This window comes from Dipteris shenzhenensis, chromosome 12, assembly GCF_047967505.1.
Source record: "Dipteris shenzhenensis isolate YYH24624 ecotype China chromosome 12, Dip_SZ_1.0, whole genome shotgun sequence".
NCBI lineage: Eukaryota > Viridiplantae > Streptophyta > Polypodiopsida > Gleicheniales > Dipteridaceae > Dipteris > Dipteris shenzhenensis.
Genome location: NC_141607.1, coordinates 13,229,566 through 13,247,469, shown reverse-complemented (window position 1 = coordinate 13,247,469; position 17,904 = coordinate 13,229,566). Strand labels below are relative to the sequence as shown.

Below are 17,904 nucleotides of genomic sequence, written 5' to 3'. Positions count from 1 at the left end.
GACCAACAACAACTGGGTTTATTTACTGGCCGCCTACTCCAAGCAACAACTTGGATGTGTCGTCAAAACCCAGGTGCGTGAACCTAAATTGAAACCAGGCATGCAACCTGGTTTGCAAACCGCCACCAACAAACAAGTTCTAAGGTCCTGTTTCCATGCGCGTGCACCCAGGTGTGCGACAACGACCTACAAGCGGGTGCACAGACAGATCCTCCCTTTGCCTGGATTGGCCACTGAGGTTGTTGTCGTGCGAGCACGGTGCATGGAGATAGGACACAAGGTGACGGATGATTCAAGATGAGGGAGGAGAGGTGTAAAGGCAGCCAACCCAAAAGGGTCACATCGGGAGGGTCAAATAAGAGAGTCTACCTTAGATTTTTTGAGGCGTGATTAAGGAGTACTTATGAGAATGATTAAGGAGTAATTATGGTGGGTAATTTTGTCTTCTTTATTCTTCTTATTCATCTTCTTCTTCTTTCATCTTCATTTCTTTTGTTTCTGTTTCTGTTTCTTCTTCATCGAACAATCGCCTCTGTTTCTGTTTCTGTTTCTTCATCGAACAATCGCTTTTCTGTTTCTGCTTCTGTTTCTTCATCGAACTATTTCTGCTTCTGCTTCTGCTTCTTCTTCTTCATCGGACAATCGCTTCAGCAAACATGAACAAAATCCATCATCAGAAGCCTTCCCTTTCTCCCGATTACAACTCCGTTCCCCCTCCTTCCTTCCTTTACACCGATTCGCCTTTGCCTCCCATCCCCAAAGACGGTGATTCCGACCAAAAGCCTCGCCGTCGTAGGATTCGCCGTCGTCCCGAGTTTCCAGACAGCGACGACGCTAGCTCTTCCTGCCTCAGCGGTTTGCTCCTCCTTCCTGGCTCGCATCATTCGACCGCAAGTCGTCGCTTTCTTCGGATTTTTAATTGTGGTTCGATTGGGAGGAAGTTTGCTCTCCGTTTGCGAGCAACTGTGACGTTGTTTGTCTTCTTGCAGGCCCTGGAGAGGGCTTGGCTTCGAGGCGGCGGGAAATTCCTGCAGACCATCCCGAGTGTGCGCCTTCTTTCCGAAGTCCAAGCCCGAGCTGCATGCCCAACCCCACTTTTAGCAACAAAGGCGGTGAGGTTTCACGGGACTCCAGGTCGGAGCAATGCACGATTGACGTAGCAGTCGAACAAGGAATTTCAAGTCCCTCGTCTAGTTCTTTTATGAACGATTCTTCAAGATCCGGTTTTAAGATGTCTAAGTCTAGAACAAAAGAGTCTTCACCTCTGCCCATCCCTAAATCAAAGTGGAAAGAAACAGCTAAGACCACAACGTTCAAGAGCGACGCAAGTACCTTAGGTAAAGCGGCGTTGCCGAAGCCTGACAAGTTTTCATATAGTGCAAAAGTCAAGGTGGAAACACCTGGGGCAAGTAGATCCATACAGCACTGCAATTGTGCAGAAGGATCAGGCCTTTTGCCTGAGCAGGCCAGAGCAAGCAATTCCCATGGCGATTCCAGGTCATCCGGTGACGATGGTGATTCAGGTCACTCTTGGCAGGAATCCAAATGGCATGGATCTCCAACGGCGCGATTCTACATGGCCAGGGGTCCTAATGATCAGAGATCTAGAAGTGGCCGCGTGTCTACTCACAGAAGTTATTATCCGTCGTACTGCACATCGGAAGAAGTAGAACAGGCTCTCGAGGTACTGTGGGAAGGCTAGAAAGAAACTTCATCAGGTCTCATACTTGTTTTATATGACTTATCCAATTTTATGCATACCATTAAACTCTTGGAATTTTATTGGTTTGACAGCAGACTGGGAAAGTTTTTCGCTCCAAAATTAGAACGAATGCACATAATCGAAATGAGGTACGTTGTTCATAGTAGAGTCCACTTTAGGCGAAGTTTCTCATATTTAAAGGGATAATACACTCCAAAGAAATGATTTTTTTGAAAGCATAGTGCAAGAGAAGAATACATATTTGCAGAGGTGCTTTCCCTCCGTGTGAAACAGAGGCCTCTCAATTGAAATTTTGTTTCATTCAGTTGAGGTGGAAGTTGTGTGTTTTATATTCATTATGCAAAATTGAAATGCCATATGAAGTAAGTAGCGAACTCTTCTTTTGGTTCTATCCTACGAACTTGCAAGAATGTTTTCTTCCTATTAAACTTTGTACCGATTGAACTTATCGATCTATCCTCCTCCTTTGTAACTCTGCCTCAAGTGAGAAGCCATGATGTTTGGGCATCAGTGATGTTAATCTTCTTAATCATGTGCTTCAGAGATGGGGCTTGACAGGAGCAAAATAGAAGGGACCATGTGATCGAATGATAGAGATTGGTCACCGGCAGATTTCAATTTTAAAGGAACATAATTGTTGATTTTTATGTGTGATTTGAAGTAAACAGTATGTGGCAAAGGGGCTTTTGGTTTTTCAAGCAGCATGGTGCAGGAGGAGCGAAGATATTCATGGCTCTTAATGGTTGAAGCATGATAATATACGAATTTCCAAATTTGAGGAATCTCTTAGCGCACTCAGGCAGTGGAGGGCTAAATTTAGCCCGCCAAACCTGAGGATGGTTATGAGTAAAGTTGTGATGTACGAAGTGCCACATCCTGACATATTTTCCGTGGCGTATTTGCTCCAGGAGACAAATGGGTCTCCTGATCCCAGGGGAGCCTTCATTGAGGCGTCAGAGCCATACACAGACTTGAGAGTCGCACAGGAGCAGAATCAGATTGCCTTCATTACATCAACATGCAAGTGCCTATTCACTGGTTTACCAAGCATCATTGCACATTGACTTGGGCGGTGAGCCTTGGGGAGATGCAAAGTAATCGAGACCATTAGTTATGTTCTAAGCTGCATGCTTCCCAAAAACTGATGCAAGTTTTGAGGGTTAGGTTCTTTTATGTCCTGCACACACAAGCGTTAGCATATATTCTCTGTGTGCCCTCTATCTAAAGACCACACCAAGGGATCCTCGTACTATTTTGTGAATATTTAAGGCTTAAAACTCAAATGAGGAACCGTCCGTTCACAAATTGGACACAATACAATACCAAAATGTTCTCCTACTATATGCTGGCACCTCTAGATCTCTCAGACTGCATGCTCCACTGAGCTTATGTAGGCTCTCTGTCTAAAGGATCCCTTCCACCTTGCTGTCTGGAAAGCCAGCCCAGGTGGGCTGCCACTCTAGCACATATGAACCTGGTTGGCTGGCTTGGACCAACCCAACCAGGCCACACCTCTTCTCCATGCTTTGGGCTACGCTCAGCTCGTGTAGGGCCCCAGACAAGGCCTGTTTGTCTGCCACAAAAGCTGCGTTTGCCTTCTTTTCCTGCTGGTCCTGCCTCTGCTCAGCCCTGTTTGCAGGCCCGTACAGAATGCAGAACCCTCCATACTGTCCATACTGTTGCTGATGCAGGTCCGTACCCTAGCTGACATCATCTGCCTGGTCCAAGCAGCCCTGCTTGCTGCAATCCCTGCACAACGAGCTAGAGCTCCCTGTCCTCACGTGAGTCGTGCCTTGGCTGCATGAGTCATCGTCATGAAGACTGGACCTGCAAAGACTACCCCTAGATAAGTGTAAGACTACACAATCTCCACTAGCTCCCCTCTGTAAGTGAAGCTGTGTCAATGAAGAGCTGCACGTGAGGTGTTGAAAATCATAACCTTGGTTGTGTTGGAATATGAAGCCAAAGTGAGTCTAAAATGAGTGTTCTAGGTGTGTTTTATAGTCTAGTGAGTCCTAGACATGCCACCTGTCATATTGGGAGGATTACCAAAAAGCGAGTGAGGAAAAGTGAGTGAACCCAGAAAAGCAAGCAAGAAAAAGGGAGCGAGCCAAAAAAAAAAATCAAAACAAAACAATAATAGATTGACAAATCCTTATTTTAGCAACTGCCTAAGTTCTTCAAAAGTCCATGAGAGAGTTGGATCTGTCATTGTCAAGGCATCATTAGTAAAGACGCGCCCTATCTTCGCTCACTTTTACTCATTGAAATTTTTATAATCCTCCATAATCAAGTTCTCTCTCTCCACCAACATAAGTGAGATCACCAATGAAATCTTCCACACAAGTCAAAATTGTGGACGTCCTTTGGGTATTGCCGTGCCAGATCTGCCCTCCATGGTGGTCTCCAATTGCTCTGCTGCCTGCATGGCAGCCCATATGGCAGCCCCATGTCTCGTCCTATTCTATGGTCCCCTCCATGCACTCGTCATATGGGGGCTCACAAGTGGGGAGATGACTAATCCTATTCCAACACCCCCTCTCACCGACCCACATTGGCCAGATCCAAATTCGTTGATGAAGATGCTCCAATAGTTCCTGTGTCGTAGCCCTTTGAAACAACTTTGGAGTCGTCAAAGTCTTCTCCTGGCTTTTCAATAGTGGCTCCAGGTCCGGTTCCGCTTTCGTACAACAGTTTGGTACACTGGTCCATACTTGGCAGCACCTAATGGCACCACCACCTTCAGTCACACACCCGCCTCTGAACTCAAGCTCTCGAGGTATCAACATCCTCCAAGTCCCCCTCATGATGGGTGAACAGCTTGAAGTCCTCTAGGCGCCAAGCTCTCAGGGTCTGTTGCAACCCGTACTCTGTCTGGCTAGGTCTGCAAAACAACATACCCGAGACAGCATATCCTAGGCACAAATCCAGAGTACCTGGACCTTGAAGCTCCTACTGTGGTTTTGTATTGTCACAGCCTCTGTGTGACCCTGAGTTCTCAGAAGAATCCCCCTCTGCTTCAGCAACACCAGCCAAGCACCCAGATGACTTCAGGCACTCATCACTGTCCATCACCTTTACAAAGGATCCAGACTCCTCTCCTGACCAATCCTCAACGTCTGACATCTTGATGGTAACACCGGGGTCCATGTGTCTAATCTCAGCAATGCTCGGAGTTGCAACCAAGAAAACTTCCTTTTTCACCATCGGCTGAGCTGAATCCTCTGACTGAGTTGGCATCCTTCTTCTTTTTGCAAATCCTGGCTCATCGCAGTAGAAGCACTTCTTTTCTTTCTCTCTCTTCTTCTTGTCTTCTTTATTTGAGGACTGCACTCCGTCGTCAGATTTGGTCTTGTCTTTGCGCTTGCGTTTGCTCCTGTCTTGAGCTATCAGGGCCTTATCATACTTATACGTATCATTGTACTTCGTTTCCCCAGCTTCTTGCTCCTCGAAAGTCACCGCCGTCGTCCTCTGTCCTGCAATCATAGTAGTCACAAAAACTATCATAGCTCCAGGGGTGCATTTCCAGCAACAGCCTTTCCATCCTAGTCGAGCTGGTCCTTTTTCCAACTGTTGCCATAGCTTATCCCACACCACCTTCATCTTGGTGATGTGTTCGAGTACCGAATCCCCTTCATCCATCCTAATGCCGTACAGCTCTGTCTCAAGGTCCAAGATTCTCGCCTCATTGTCAAGCTCATACATATCCCTCAATGTCGCTCAGGCCTCGAAAGAAGAGTTCGCCATTTGTATGTTTGGAAGCACTGCATCCGCCGTCGTACCCACAGTGATAGCCAAGTCTTTCGCTTCCCAGATCTGTGGAGAAGGGGATCTAGAGCCCCACTACGCTTGATCAACAGAGCGGGGGCCTGTGACTACCCCTATTCCCTCCCGCCCCCCTTCCCCTCCAGACCCCTCTCCCCCTCTTGTTGAGCTCCTCCCACCCCCTCCTCCCCCGCTCGCCACTCCTACTATCATCATCCTCACAACCCTCCCCCCTCCCCCTGCCTCCCCTCCTGCCCCCCCTCCCCCCCTTCCACCCCGTCCCCCCTCCATAGCAGCTTCTTCAGCCTCTCCCCCCCCTCCACCCTCCTCTCGGACCTTGCCTCGACTCCCCTACTAGTAGGCAAGGGCACGATGGCGTCCCCCTCCACTTCTTCGTCTTAGCGTCTTGTCCCTCCCCCCTTCTCAAACCTCCCATTCAGGATGGGATTTAGAGGGAAGAGGCTTGACCTCTTGATTAGTAGGTGGAATCCATGCGATGTGTCGAGAAACTGCTCCCAAACTTCAGCCTGGGCACCCTCCCTCGAGGGACTTTTGGAGATTGGGGCCCTGGAATTATGTGGAGATCCCAGACTCTTACTCTCTGCCACTGAAGGTGACGCTCATGATCTTGCAGCCCCAAAAAGGGAGTTCGATTAGCGTAGTGGGCTCTCAAACACATTCAGTTTGCCTCCACAGGGTTGGAGAAGTGGATTTTAGGGGTATTTGATGCTATGATGGGGGATCGGATCTCATGCATGACGGAAGATTGGATGGGTCCACATGGACTAGATCTTTGGCACGCCCACGGTGCTGAAGTGAATTCCAGCTGAGCTTCATGAGTTAGAAGCCAATCTATGGATTATTAGATTGTCGCCTGAGGCAAGGATTGATTTGACACACTATTGGCCACTCTAGATTTGTGATGAGATGTTCGGAGTGGACGTCACCTTCATGTTGCAGTGGGCACGAAGAATTGGTACGCTGTTGCACGGATATGGACTACTCGTCCTCCAAACCCTCCTTAAAGTCACCAAAGGCAGTTTTTTTGGAACAGGCACTCACCCACAGGAGAGCGTTGTTTCTTGCCTCCCTGTCCTCATGAGTTGGACCCATAGTCACAAGAAACGTTTCGTCTGTTTCGCCGTTTCGCTGTTTCGATAGGTTTTGTTTCGTTTCGTTTTGTGTTGTCAGACGAAACGGATTTCCAAGGCTCCTGTCTAGGCATCAATCCTCTCACTACAAACTTGAGAGCAAGGCCATACATTGCAAGTTTGGCTTCGAATTGATACTTAATATATACCCTTATAGGTACAAAAAGATATGTTATATTTAAGTTAGAGTGAACAAAGAGAAATATAACGTCAAGATACTAAAAGGAAATTCAAAACATAAACACTTTGGATTTTAGGAAAAACGGGGCAAAAACGTTTATTTTGATTTGGGCGAAACAAAGGTTTCGTTGAGAGCATTTCGTCCTATTTCGAAACGTTTCGTCTGTTTCGCGTTTCGAGGTTTCGAAGAGGACGAAACGGGTTTTCATGTGACTATGGAACTTGGACCATAGTGAGTTGGAACGCATTCGGCAGGAGTTGCAAAGGGCAGTGGTAGGGCGAGCAGTGGACTTTTTTTTTGAGACATGAGCACGTAGTCAACCAGAGTACCTCATCATTCGATAGGAGTTGCAGAGGGCAGTGGTAGAGCAAGCAGTGGACTTCTTTTTGATACAGGAGCGCATGTTCTTAGCAATTAGACATCCGACAATGCCATCACCTTCTTCTCGGAAGAGACCCAGAGGTGTGATCTCATGCCGTAGGACGGAGCAGAGGAGTCTGCATCTCAGTCTCCCAGGTAGTCGCTTGGAGGTCTACGATCAGGGTCAGCTTATCCAAGGCAGGTGGTTTGGATGGGAGTCAGGATAGGAGAGTCCATAATTGGGATCTTGAATGTGTGCCCTAGCGTGCTGGTGGCACCGTCCGGCCTTTTGGAGGAGGGTTTGCCAGATGTTGACTCTTGGATCGTTGGAGGAGAATCCAACAACGTGGAGTTTGGGGATGACAAGCAGGGGGTGCCTCCTTTTCTGAGATGCCAGCAGCATCAGAGCTGAGCACTTGGGAGTAGTTTGTCTTCATGATCAGTGGTAGAGATCTGTGGAGAGAGCCAGAGTTTAGCAGAATCCCTGGCAGTCTTCTCTTCTCATTCGATCAGAGGCGACATGATGGATTGCTTGAGAGGCTGGATTGCTTCTATGTTTGGGACTGGGCACTCCACAGAGGTGGCTTTACAGGGATTCTAGCAGGCACCACGATGTCAGGCCACTCCAGCAGTTATTATACCTAGAGCAGTCCCGTCGTGGTCTTTCCCAAAAGGGGGTTTTTGCATTCCAGAGGACCTACTACAGGATGAGATTCTGTTGATTATTGCAGGGATTCGGTGCAGGTAGAGTCAGTACCTTGCAAGGGTTGGGCTTCGTGCGTTTCAGAGGAGCAGCGAGGAGTTACAGTCTCATGTACTTGGACGGAGGAGGACCCTTTTGCACATGACGAGACCTTGCCTCCATAGAGAGGATCAGGGAACAAGACCCAGGATCCAGTGATAGACATGAGAGTGCGCGCCTTGAGCTCCAGGACACGGAGGTTCAACGGGCTGAGTTTTCCTACCACTCCACCCGAGCCCATTGGGTTTAGCAAGGGGATAGGATGACGAAGCAGTTTTTTCAATCCACTAGACCTCGATCGGCAAGCACGTAGCTACAATGTTTACGGGATCCGCAGGGCATCTTGCACAGTGATCCACTAGAGATTCTAGAGCTGACCACAGATTTCTATAGCCAGCTCTTTCAGGTGGAGAGGGTGACTCCAGCTTGCCTCATGGCCCGGGAGTTAGTTTGGGACCGTGTTCCGATAGTAGTCTTGAGGGAGTTGTGCAGGAGACTGGAGGAGCCTTTCATGGTTGAGGAGCTTTGGGAAGTCCTCAAGGCCCTTCCGACCTAGAAGTGTCTTGGTGAAGATGGCTTGACTTCGACCTTCTTTCATAACTTCTAGGAGATCGTTGCCAGTCCTTTCTGATCAGCCTGGCAGGAGATCTTTGACACGGGCTCCCTTCCTCAGTCCATGAGCAAGGGGTGGATTTGTTTGATCTCGAAAGGAGGAGAGATAGATCAGACATCTGGCAGTGGAGACCGATTACCTTGCTCGACACCACATACAAGATCCTTGCAAAGGTCTTGAGTTTGCGATTGCGGCCTCATCTCACCGACATTATCTATGGTACACAGACTGGCTTTGTACAGGAGCGCAGCCTCCTGGACAACATCTTCATGTTTTGGGAGGTAGTGGATTGCGCTAGGGAGGAGTCACAGCCTTTTGCCATCCTTCTCTTGGATTTTGAGAAGGCTTTCCATATGGTGGAGTGGTCTTCATGGAGGGCACTATGTAGAGGTTGGGTTTCTCAAACAAATGGATTCGATGAGTCTCTGCGCTTTATGTGGGGAGCTCTAGTGAGATGTTTATAGCACCTAGGAGTGTGGGACCCCGAGCTCTAGGGCGACTGCCGCTACGTGCGCACGTTTTTGCAAGGCTTGGGCTGCAGGAGTTTTCACATTTTCACTCTGCGAGGGATTCGCTGGTTCTATAGTCCCCCCACCTGGCTGTTAGCCCTTGTATCAGAGATTCCCTAGGCATTGAGCTAGGTTTCTCTGGAACGGGCTGGTTTCTTCTTTTAGCCTTTTCAGTTTTTTTCCATACAAAGCACCTTTGGGGCTGTTGTTTTGTAGGAAGTTTCTCAAGCAGTAATAGAAGGTTCCTTTCTTTGAAAATAAAAATAGAAATGGCCATTTTGTTAATTATAGACATTGGAGCATTACTACAATGATGCAGCAATTTGAGCTAGCCTTCGTCATGGCTGAGTTTGCCCTTCACATCTGGAGTGCCGACAGAAACTCAGTAGGAAGACTTTGTATAAATGGATGCTCAAGTATGTGTGGGTGTGTGGATTTGTGTGTGTGAGCATACTTTTATACTATGGTCTACACCCACTGTTGGGTGCTGATGACGTCAGTGGGGATGTCATAGTAGCTAGTCCCTGCTATGCGTGATGGAGTTTATGGTTTTCAATCTTATGAGTGACTCTCGTGAGATTGAAACTGCACTATGTTGTGTTTTTAGAGGATGAGTTTGGGAATGTTCCTGAATTCATCTAGGTATATGCAGCAATTTGATGGTGTGACACGTATTTGTACCTATGATGGACACCTTGCCCTGTTGTTATGGTGGTGGATCATCTGTGTCGATAGGGCGTGTCGAGCTGGAGCGATTGCTTCAGATGGCATTAAATTCTGACATGTAATACTGAATTTTTAAAATAAAGATGTACACCCACGTGTCTAGGTCCTAGGGGCAATAGAAAAGGGAAGGGTGCTTTAGAGTGCATTGAATGGTAGATGCATGGTCCATAGGTTAAGGGTAGGTCTAAATGGAAAGATGGAACTTGAGTGATCTCAAGGGACATTAATGAAGGGCTGTCCCCATTCATTGTGAATCTCACGCATTCTCTATACCACATTGCATTCATCCACCATCTCTCTCCTACCTTGCATATAGGTCAAAAAACAGAAACAAGTACTCTCAGGAGAGCACTCTTCCCTGATTGGAGGGCCAATAAGTGTCAAAATTCTGCATGCATTGCGCACATTTGCATTCTTGTACGTTTGGAACTTCACATTTGGTATCACAACGATGATGATCCACCGTAGGTATGACAGGACGAGGAGAAGAAAAGGATCTGTCCATGAAGGGAAGAGGAAGAGAGGCGAACCTGCCGGGCTGCAGCGGGAGCATATGGGTGCCTAGGGTTTCGTGAACGCACGGGAGCAAAATCTAGAGATACTTTAGTGGTGGGAATGTGGACTTGATGATGAAGACATCCTCTAGTTGCTCGAGGGCTTTGCAAGGAAGTTGATGGAGCGGGTATTTGACTCGGACCACGGTGTGTCATTGAGAGGGGGTGTTGGAAGTCTAGGGTCAATGCCCCCACCTATGAGCCCCTAATGAGGAGAGCAATGGGGCTTGACAGTGAGTTACCACGAAACGGTGTTCGGGCAGCCGGAATGCTGTTCTAGACAGAAGGGGTTTAGGAAATGCGTGGAATGTGGCCGGAATGTTCCCAGATTAGGTGTTACCAGGAAATGCCGAAGTGCCATGTTTTGGGTTCCTGCCTGGTAAAAAAGGCCGACAATGGTGGGATTTCTCCCTTTCTGCATCGTGCAACTTTCCTTGCTCCAGCCTTTGCTCCATCTACTCCCTTGCTCCAGCCTCCCTCCATCTACTCCCTTGCTTCAGTCTCCCTCCTACTCCCTTGCTTTAGCTCCCTTCCAAGTGTTCCAACTTCCAAGCCCCCTCCCTTTCCTCATGGCTTAGCCCCTTCTCTCCCCTCACTTCTAGTCCCTCATCCCCCTTGGGCCTTCTCTCCACTCCCTTCTACTCTCTCAACCCCCTTCTCTCTATCCCTTCTCTCCACTTTTTCCCCTTCTCTCGAGTCTCAAGCTTCAGCCGCCCCCCTTCTATCCACTCTCTCCTCCCTCTTCTCTCAGCCCACTCTCCCCCCCTTCTAAGTTCTCGCAGCCCACTCTATTTTCATATGTCATATGACGTGGCGTTACGGCTCCCATTCCCCTGTTCCCCCTTTCCTGTTCTTGGACCTGAGTTTTCGGAACATTCCTGTTCCCTGGTAACCAGCCTACAGGATGCTAGGTGTAGGTTGTGCCATGCAATGAAGGCCAATATTGGCCTTCATTACATAACATCCCCTAGAGGAATTAGCCTAACCCTCACTAACTTGGCCCAATCTCGGCCTTCATTACATGCCACATGTGCAACAGATGGGGAATGAGAGTGACTGCCATGTGAGCAGCAATTAAGAGTCTTCCTGGGGCCGCCACATGGGCTGCTGTGCAGGCCTTGGTACAGGCCCATACAGTTGGCAAAAGGACTGGTACAGGACCAGTAGAAAGGGGGCTACAAGGCAGCACCTGTACAGGTCCAGGAAGGGACTTGGCAGGTCAGCATATGGGTAGACAGCAGGTCTGCAGTGCGACTCAGGTGGAGGATGCCACATGGCAAAACAGCAGACTGGGTGGGTCCAGTATGTGTCAGGCCAGTTTAGACCTGATCTGGGTCAGCTGGTTGGCTGACTGGGTTGTCCAGTCAGGGGGCTACCAAGCCCCATTAAAATCCCCTTTGTAGAGGCAGTTGTTAGCTCAGTGTTGCAGCAGCCCTTGGCCAGGGCCCAGTGTTTGGCCCTACAGTGCACCACACCTACTGGCTGTAGGAGAGTGCATGTGGCTCCATGCTCCGGAATTGCTTCTTGGACAAGCTACCATGATGTACCTTTATAAGTTACATACATATATCGATAAAAATACATATTAGGTTAATTTTGGGTGAAATCACTCCTGAAAAAGCAAAACTTTGAAATGCATGTAGGGTGGATCATATTTCAAAGCGATGCATCTGGAATGTTGAAATGTTGCTTGTGACTGCATTCTATACGTCCAAATTTTGGTCAGGGAGGCTCCTTTTCTTGCTTTTGTGTTGTCCCCTTTTCTTATCTTCATTTCTAGGCTTTGTTTATCCAACTTTTGTATTTGTTTGACTAACAGAACACAAAATGATTTGGTTTTTCAGGCATATGTAAGCTTAGATGGTGTCCCGACTGACATACTTATTGATGGTGCTCGAGCTCAGAACAGAGCAGTAAGCCATTTGAGTCCTTACTTTCATCTCTATCAAGTTGTTAAAACACAGTTGTACTGAATTTCGTCAGCAATTTTTGTGGGTCCATAAGCATGCACATTATTCTATGTCCTTGGTTGTGTCAGTGACTGTTAGCAGCACTGTCACTTTGTTATTCGTGTAATGCAGGGTATTTACATTGAAATTTTCTACCCTCAGTTTTTCAATGGACATGACTTCATTAAATTTCTATGCAGATTGATGGGGATGTGGTTGTAATTGCCATTAATCCAGTATGTATGTGGCCCAAACTGAGGGGCTCTGTTGACAAGCAGAACAGCAGTGACCTCAGTGCAGGGTTGACCGACATTCTTAATTGTAGTAATGATCTGTTGAGCACTGAAATTCCAGATTTTTCCAGTGATGAAGGTCAATCTGATAGTATAGAAAAGGAGGTGGCCAGCACTAGGGGAATGCACAATGTCAAGCATTGTCCTGAGACAGCTATGGATATCTTGTTGGATGCTGAAAATGCGAACATAAACATGAAATCTGAGACCCCCAATATTTCAAACTCTGAGTCTCAGGGGAACTTAAATGCACAGGATCGACAGCTCAAGCATCAGACAAGTGAACAACAACATGCAGAACAAATGGGCAATTCCTCCACGACAAATGCAAAGAAAGCTTTAGAAGATCTTGCAGCTCTTGTGTCATCCTTTTCTGATAAGCGGCCCACGGGAGAGGTAGTTGCAATTCTGGAAAAATCAAACCGCCGCAAAGCAGTAATAGGATTTTTGGAAGTCCATCAGAAAATTGGGAATAAATGCAGGGAAGAATCCCCTAAGAGATTATCCCATAACAATCCTTCTACAATAATGCTTTTACCTTCTGACAGCAGACTTCCAAAGATGGCAGTCTTTACGAGTACTCTTCCTAATGATCTTAAAAAGAGGTTCCTTGAGGGTGATGCGACACTCGGCAGTGAATTGGTGGCTGCATATGTGGCTGATTGGAAACCGGATTTCTTTGCTCCTCACGCAGTAATCAGCCATAGCCTTGGACAGAGTGGGGCGATAGAGGCTCAAACTGCTGCTATCTTGTTTGAACATGCAATCCACAGTGCAGAGTTTCCTTCAGCTGCATTGGAATGTCTACCAAAAATACCTTGGAAGATACCCACCCAGGAGGTGAAGAGGAGGAGAGACCTGAGAGGACGTATAATTTTCACAATTGACCCACCTACAGCAGCAGACCTGGATGATGCACTGTCAATTGAAAGGTTGGAAAATGGAAAAATCAGGGTTGGTGTACACATTGCAGATGTCTCTTATTTTGTTCGTCCAGATACTGCCTTGGATAATGAGGCTCAAGTTCGTTCCACCAGCGTGTATCTTATCCAACGGGTGCTTCCTATGCTGCCTCGTCTGCTTTGTGAGGAGTTGTGCTCCCTTAATCCTGGTGTTGACCGACTAGCATTTTCAATTATATGGGACTACAATGCTGAGGGTGAAATTGTGGACCATTGGATGGGACGCACTATAATATGCTCTTGCTGTAAACTTTCTTACTTTCATGCACAGGATATAATTGATGGCAAATTTGATACGGATACTGATGGTGAGGCATTAAGTGGATACGTGGAATCTCGTTGGCCAGAACTACATGGCGGTTTCAAATGGAGGGAAGTCATTGATGATATAAAAGATTTACATGCACTTGCAAAGCAGAGACGAGATGAAAGATTTCAGGCTGGTGCACTTAGGCTCGACAACTCAAGGCTTGTTTTTGCCTTAGATGAGGATGGGATACCTAGTGAGAGTAGTCTTTATGAGCACCAAGATTCCAACTCGTTGGTGGAGGAGTTTATGCTTTTGGCCAATATGACTGTTGCTAAAGTCATATCTGGTGCTTTTCCTGATTGTGCTTTACTGAGACGGCATCCTGAACCCAACCACCGGAAAATGAGAGAGCTTGAGGATTTTTGCTCAAAGAATAGTTTGGAACTGGATGCTTCCTCTTCTGGTGCCTTACACGAGTCCCTTGAAAAACTTCGTGAAGTTTGTAAAGATGATCCTGCACTCTGCAGCATTTTGATGCTATATGCAACAAAACCAATGCAGCTGGCTAAATATTTTTCCACTGGAGAGCTAAAAGATAAAGAGGAGGATTGGGGTCATTATGCGTTGGCGACACCATTTTATACCCATTTCACTTCTCCAATCCGAAGGTATCCTGATATTGTTGTCCATCGGACTTTGGCAGCCGCACTAGAGGCTGATGACATCCTCTCTACGTCTGCAGGATCTCCTGTAAAAGGGAGGAAATCAGCAGGTATAAGTGTGGCCAACATAGATAATCCACCTCTAAGCAGATGCTTCACTGGCCCATGCCTAGACAAAGAAAGAGCAGAATCTCTGGCAGGTCAAAACGCTTTGGCCACAGCTGCTAGCAGGCACAAAGTCCCTGGGAGCCTAGAGCTGGCCATGGTAGCCGAGCATTGCAACGAAAGGAAACTTGCAAGCCGGAATGTACGAGATGCGAGTGACAAGTTGTACCTCTGGGCTATGCTAAAGAAGAAAAATGTAATTTGCGAAAACATGTGCTTTTCTGTTGAGGCTGGATAGCACATGAGTAGGAAGTCATATCTGGATGGTTTTTATCTCGTATTGTACTATGTGGTTTCTTTTTAAGGATGTATTGGAGGGCTTAACTTAATATTATCATTGTGCTTAATTTGCAGGGCATCCTATCAGAAGCACGTGTGCTTGCTGTTGGACCTAAATTTGTATCCCTCTATGTTCACAAAATTGCAGTAAGTTTGTTTTTGTGAAAAAAGAGTCAAGTTTCATGGAGGTTGTCTGTGGGTGAATGTAGACTGTTATTGGTGCTTCAATGTCAAAATATCCCTCTATATTTACTTAACTCCTGGCATTGCAATGTACTATTTGATGCAGATGGAACGGCGTATCTATTATGAGGATACAGAAGGCCTTGCGTTAGAATGGTTTGATATCACTGGTACTCTAGTGCTGGATTTGGTACCCCAGAAGGGCCCTTCAAAGAAACAGCGTCAGGGACGAAGTAGACCCTTTACAGATGTGGCCTATCTAGAGAATCCTGCCGACTTCTGTAACAAGAGCTTGGAGAATCAGACTTTCGAAGATGTGATTTCTGAAAGATTGCTTGCAAACCTTACGTTGGATGATGAGTCAGTTTTGGAAACTAAAGAGGATAATAATTCTGGCAAGAAGCTGGAGCCTGCTGTTCTCCCTTTGACTCTGCGGCTTCTAGCTCCTGTTCCTGTGTATGTTTATGCTGTTGGGGGGGAGAATCGACCACTGGACATAGCAGTGCGATTCTATTTAAGTTCATACCTGTCTTGAGACACATCGCTTTTTCTGTCAAGTGTGCATAAAACGCGGGGTCTCAATTCTTCAGAATCTTGTGAGATGAAGAGAGGACAAAAGTCACCTTTTCAGCTAGTTTCAGTATCGCTGTCATGTTATACAGATGGTGCTACAGCCTTTGTTGTACTATCTTGATCCATTCGATATCCCTAGTTTCTGAATGGTATCAATTCCACTGCAGCTGTGTTGGTGGACTATCCTGCAAGGCAACAACATTTAGTGCAAATACCCATTTTAGATGGGCTGTCTATATTTGTATCATATCTGTGCTAGGATTGGAACCACATTATTTTAGAAGAGGAAGTGCTTCCAGACCACAGACAAGGAGAAACTTTTTATTGGGTGCCTTCGTTGTGGAACTGAGCAGCTACAGGGCTGTTTCTTCGTGTTTTGGTGTACCTGGGCTGCGAACTTGTTGTAGGGGAAGACAAAGCTGCCCAACAATCTAAACTTGGGCAGGACATCTTGAAGGCGTAGTGGTTTTTCTCAAGGTATTGTAGTTCCCTAGCTTTTTAGTGTGGCTTTGCAGTATCGGGTTGCCCTCGTTTTTTTGTGGCTTCCTGATAACTGAGGAGGTTGTAGCTTGAATCTCCCTGCGAGTTGCAAATGGGCTCCTCTTAAACAGGACATGTGTACCCATCATTTTCATGTCCTTCATCTTGCAATGGGAGTCGACTTTTGCACTTGAACTTCACAGTTTAGACTGAAACATGCAGTTCCGCACTTTGGAGGAATACATGCAGTCCTAGCTTGAGAGTAGGGGCTTTTGTACTGCTACGTGGTTCTTCTCATAGTTGAACAATCTGAACAGTCGTGACGTAGAAGCAATGAGAAAGGAACGATGTGCCTTTAACGTGTTCACAAAGGTTATGAATTACAGTCTTCTGATCCAGTTGTATGATTTCATTGCATGGTTGGATTAGTGAATCTAGTGGATCTACTGCCATTGTGTCATTTCAGACTTTCAGAGTTGAACAAAGTCACTGCTATAAAATTTATTATCTGATATCCAATGTTAAAATGGAGTTTAGAAAATAATAATAATGATATATTAATAAAGTTGGGTGGGAGATCCCTGAATATTTCTAATACCTTGCATCTTTCTCAAAAGCACTTTTAATACGTTCTGCAGATTTGGTCTTACTGATTTCTCTACCATCCTTGGGACGAGACTGATTTAAGAAGCTGAAATATTTTGGCTTATCAGACTTGACCATGCACTTGCTGAAATGATCAGGATCTCATGTACATGTATCCATGTAAAGCTCGTGTTACTTCAAGTCTCTCTTCTTAGGTGAACGGCATCCTTGTTTCATTAAATGATAGGCTGATAATTTTCCAGGTGGGTCAATCAAAAGATGAGTTTCAAGTTTGATTGTTTTTGGTGATGATTATAGGGTGAAAGCATGGTTAGGTGTCATGCTTTTTGTGCTTTCAAAGTATGAAGCACTTTTCAAAGATATTTTGGCTTCTTGATTGATAGCATGTGACCACTACATTATAATAGAAGGGAGAGACTGTTTTAATCATTAGTCGACACGCACATGAATTGCAGCTTTGATTTTCATGCTCAAGTGCGTGCAGCCTGCCTTCCTCATGCAGTCAATCCTCTCATGCACTCGTGCATGCAGTTTTGCAGCTTCTCTTTCAGCTCTTCCCCCTTCTCGTCCAGCTTCTCATGCACCGCAACTTTGCTTCTCTGCTAGCTTCTGGTGCACCATAGCTCGCAGTTTCTAGCTTCTCTTCCAGCTTCTTATGCACCTCGGTTCTTCTCTTCCAGCTTTTGCACTGCAGCTTCCAGCTCCTCTGAACAAACTCCTTGCGCACCGTAACTTAGCGCCGCCCAGCTTCTAGCTTCTCTTCCATCCTAGCTCGCAGCTTGTAGCTTGTATTCCCCCATACCGAAGACACCTAGCAAGAAGGCATTGGATACGCAAGGGGGTGGATGCACCCCTGGAAGGCATATTTTGCAGGCTGGTTTTTGAACTCTTGAGCCATTCGTGGATCCTAAGGCATCTGTGATGAGGATTGGCATAATGTTTTAGAGGTGAAGCGGGCATATGTGGAAGAAATTCAGTTCCTCCACTGTTCAGCATACCAAGAAGCCTCAAAGAATAAGGAGCTTGGACAGTCATTTGCCAAGGAAGGGATTTGCCTTACAGAAACCAAAGACAGTGGATTGGACTCATTTTGCTCAAGAGGCAATGGACATGACTGTGAGGCATGGTGATTTGGTGGCAAAAATGGCCATATGCTAATCAAAAGAAAGGAGGTAGTT

At 46.5% G+C, this 17,904-nt stretch overlaps 1 protein-coding gene across 1 annotated transcript; it reads left to right on the top strand.

The window, feature by feature from the left end:
- The first annotated feature begins 500 nt into the window (after positions 1-500).
- On the top strand, positions 501-16,626 carry LOC147895837 (Ribonuclease II/R family protein). The gene is made up of 7 exons (XM_087382341.1): positions 501-855; positions 990-1,684; positions 1,798-1,851; positions 12,169-12,237; positions 12,474-14,801; positions 14,960-15,031; positions 15,174-16,626. Exons 1-7 carry the CDS (start codon positions 657-659, stop codon positions 15,600-15,602), a joined length of 3,846 nt encoding a protein of 1,281 aa, XP_087238467.1. The 5' UTR covers positions 501-656; the 3' UTR covers positions 15,603-16,626.
- The last annotated feature ends 1,278 nt before the right edge of the window (positions 16,627-17,904 follow it).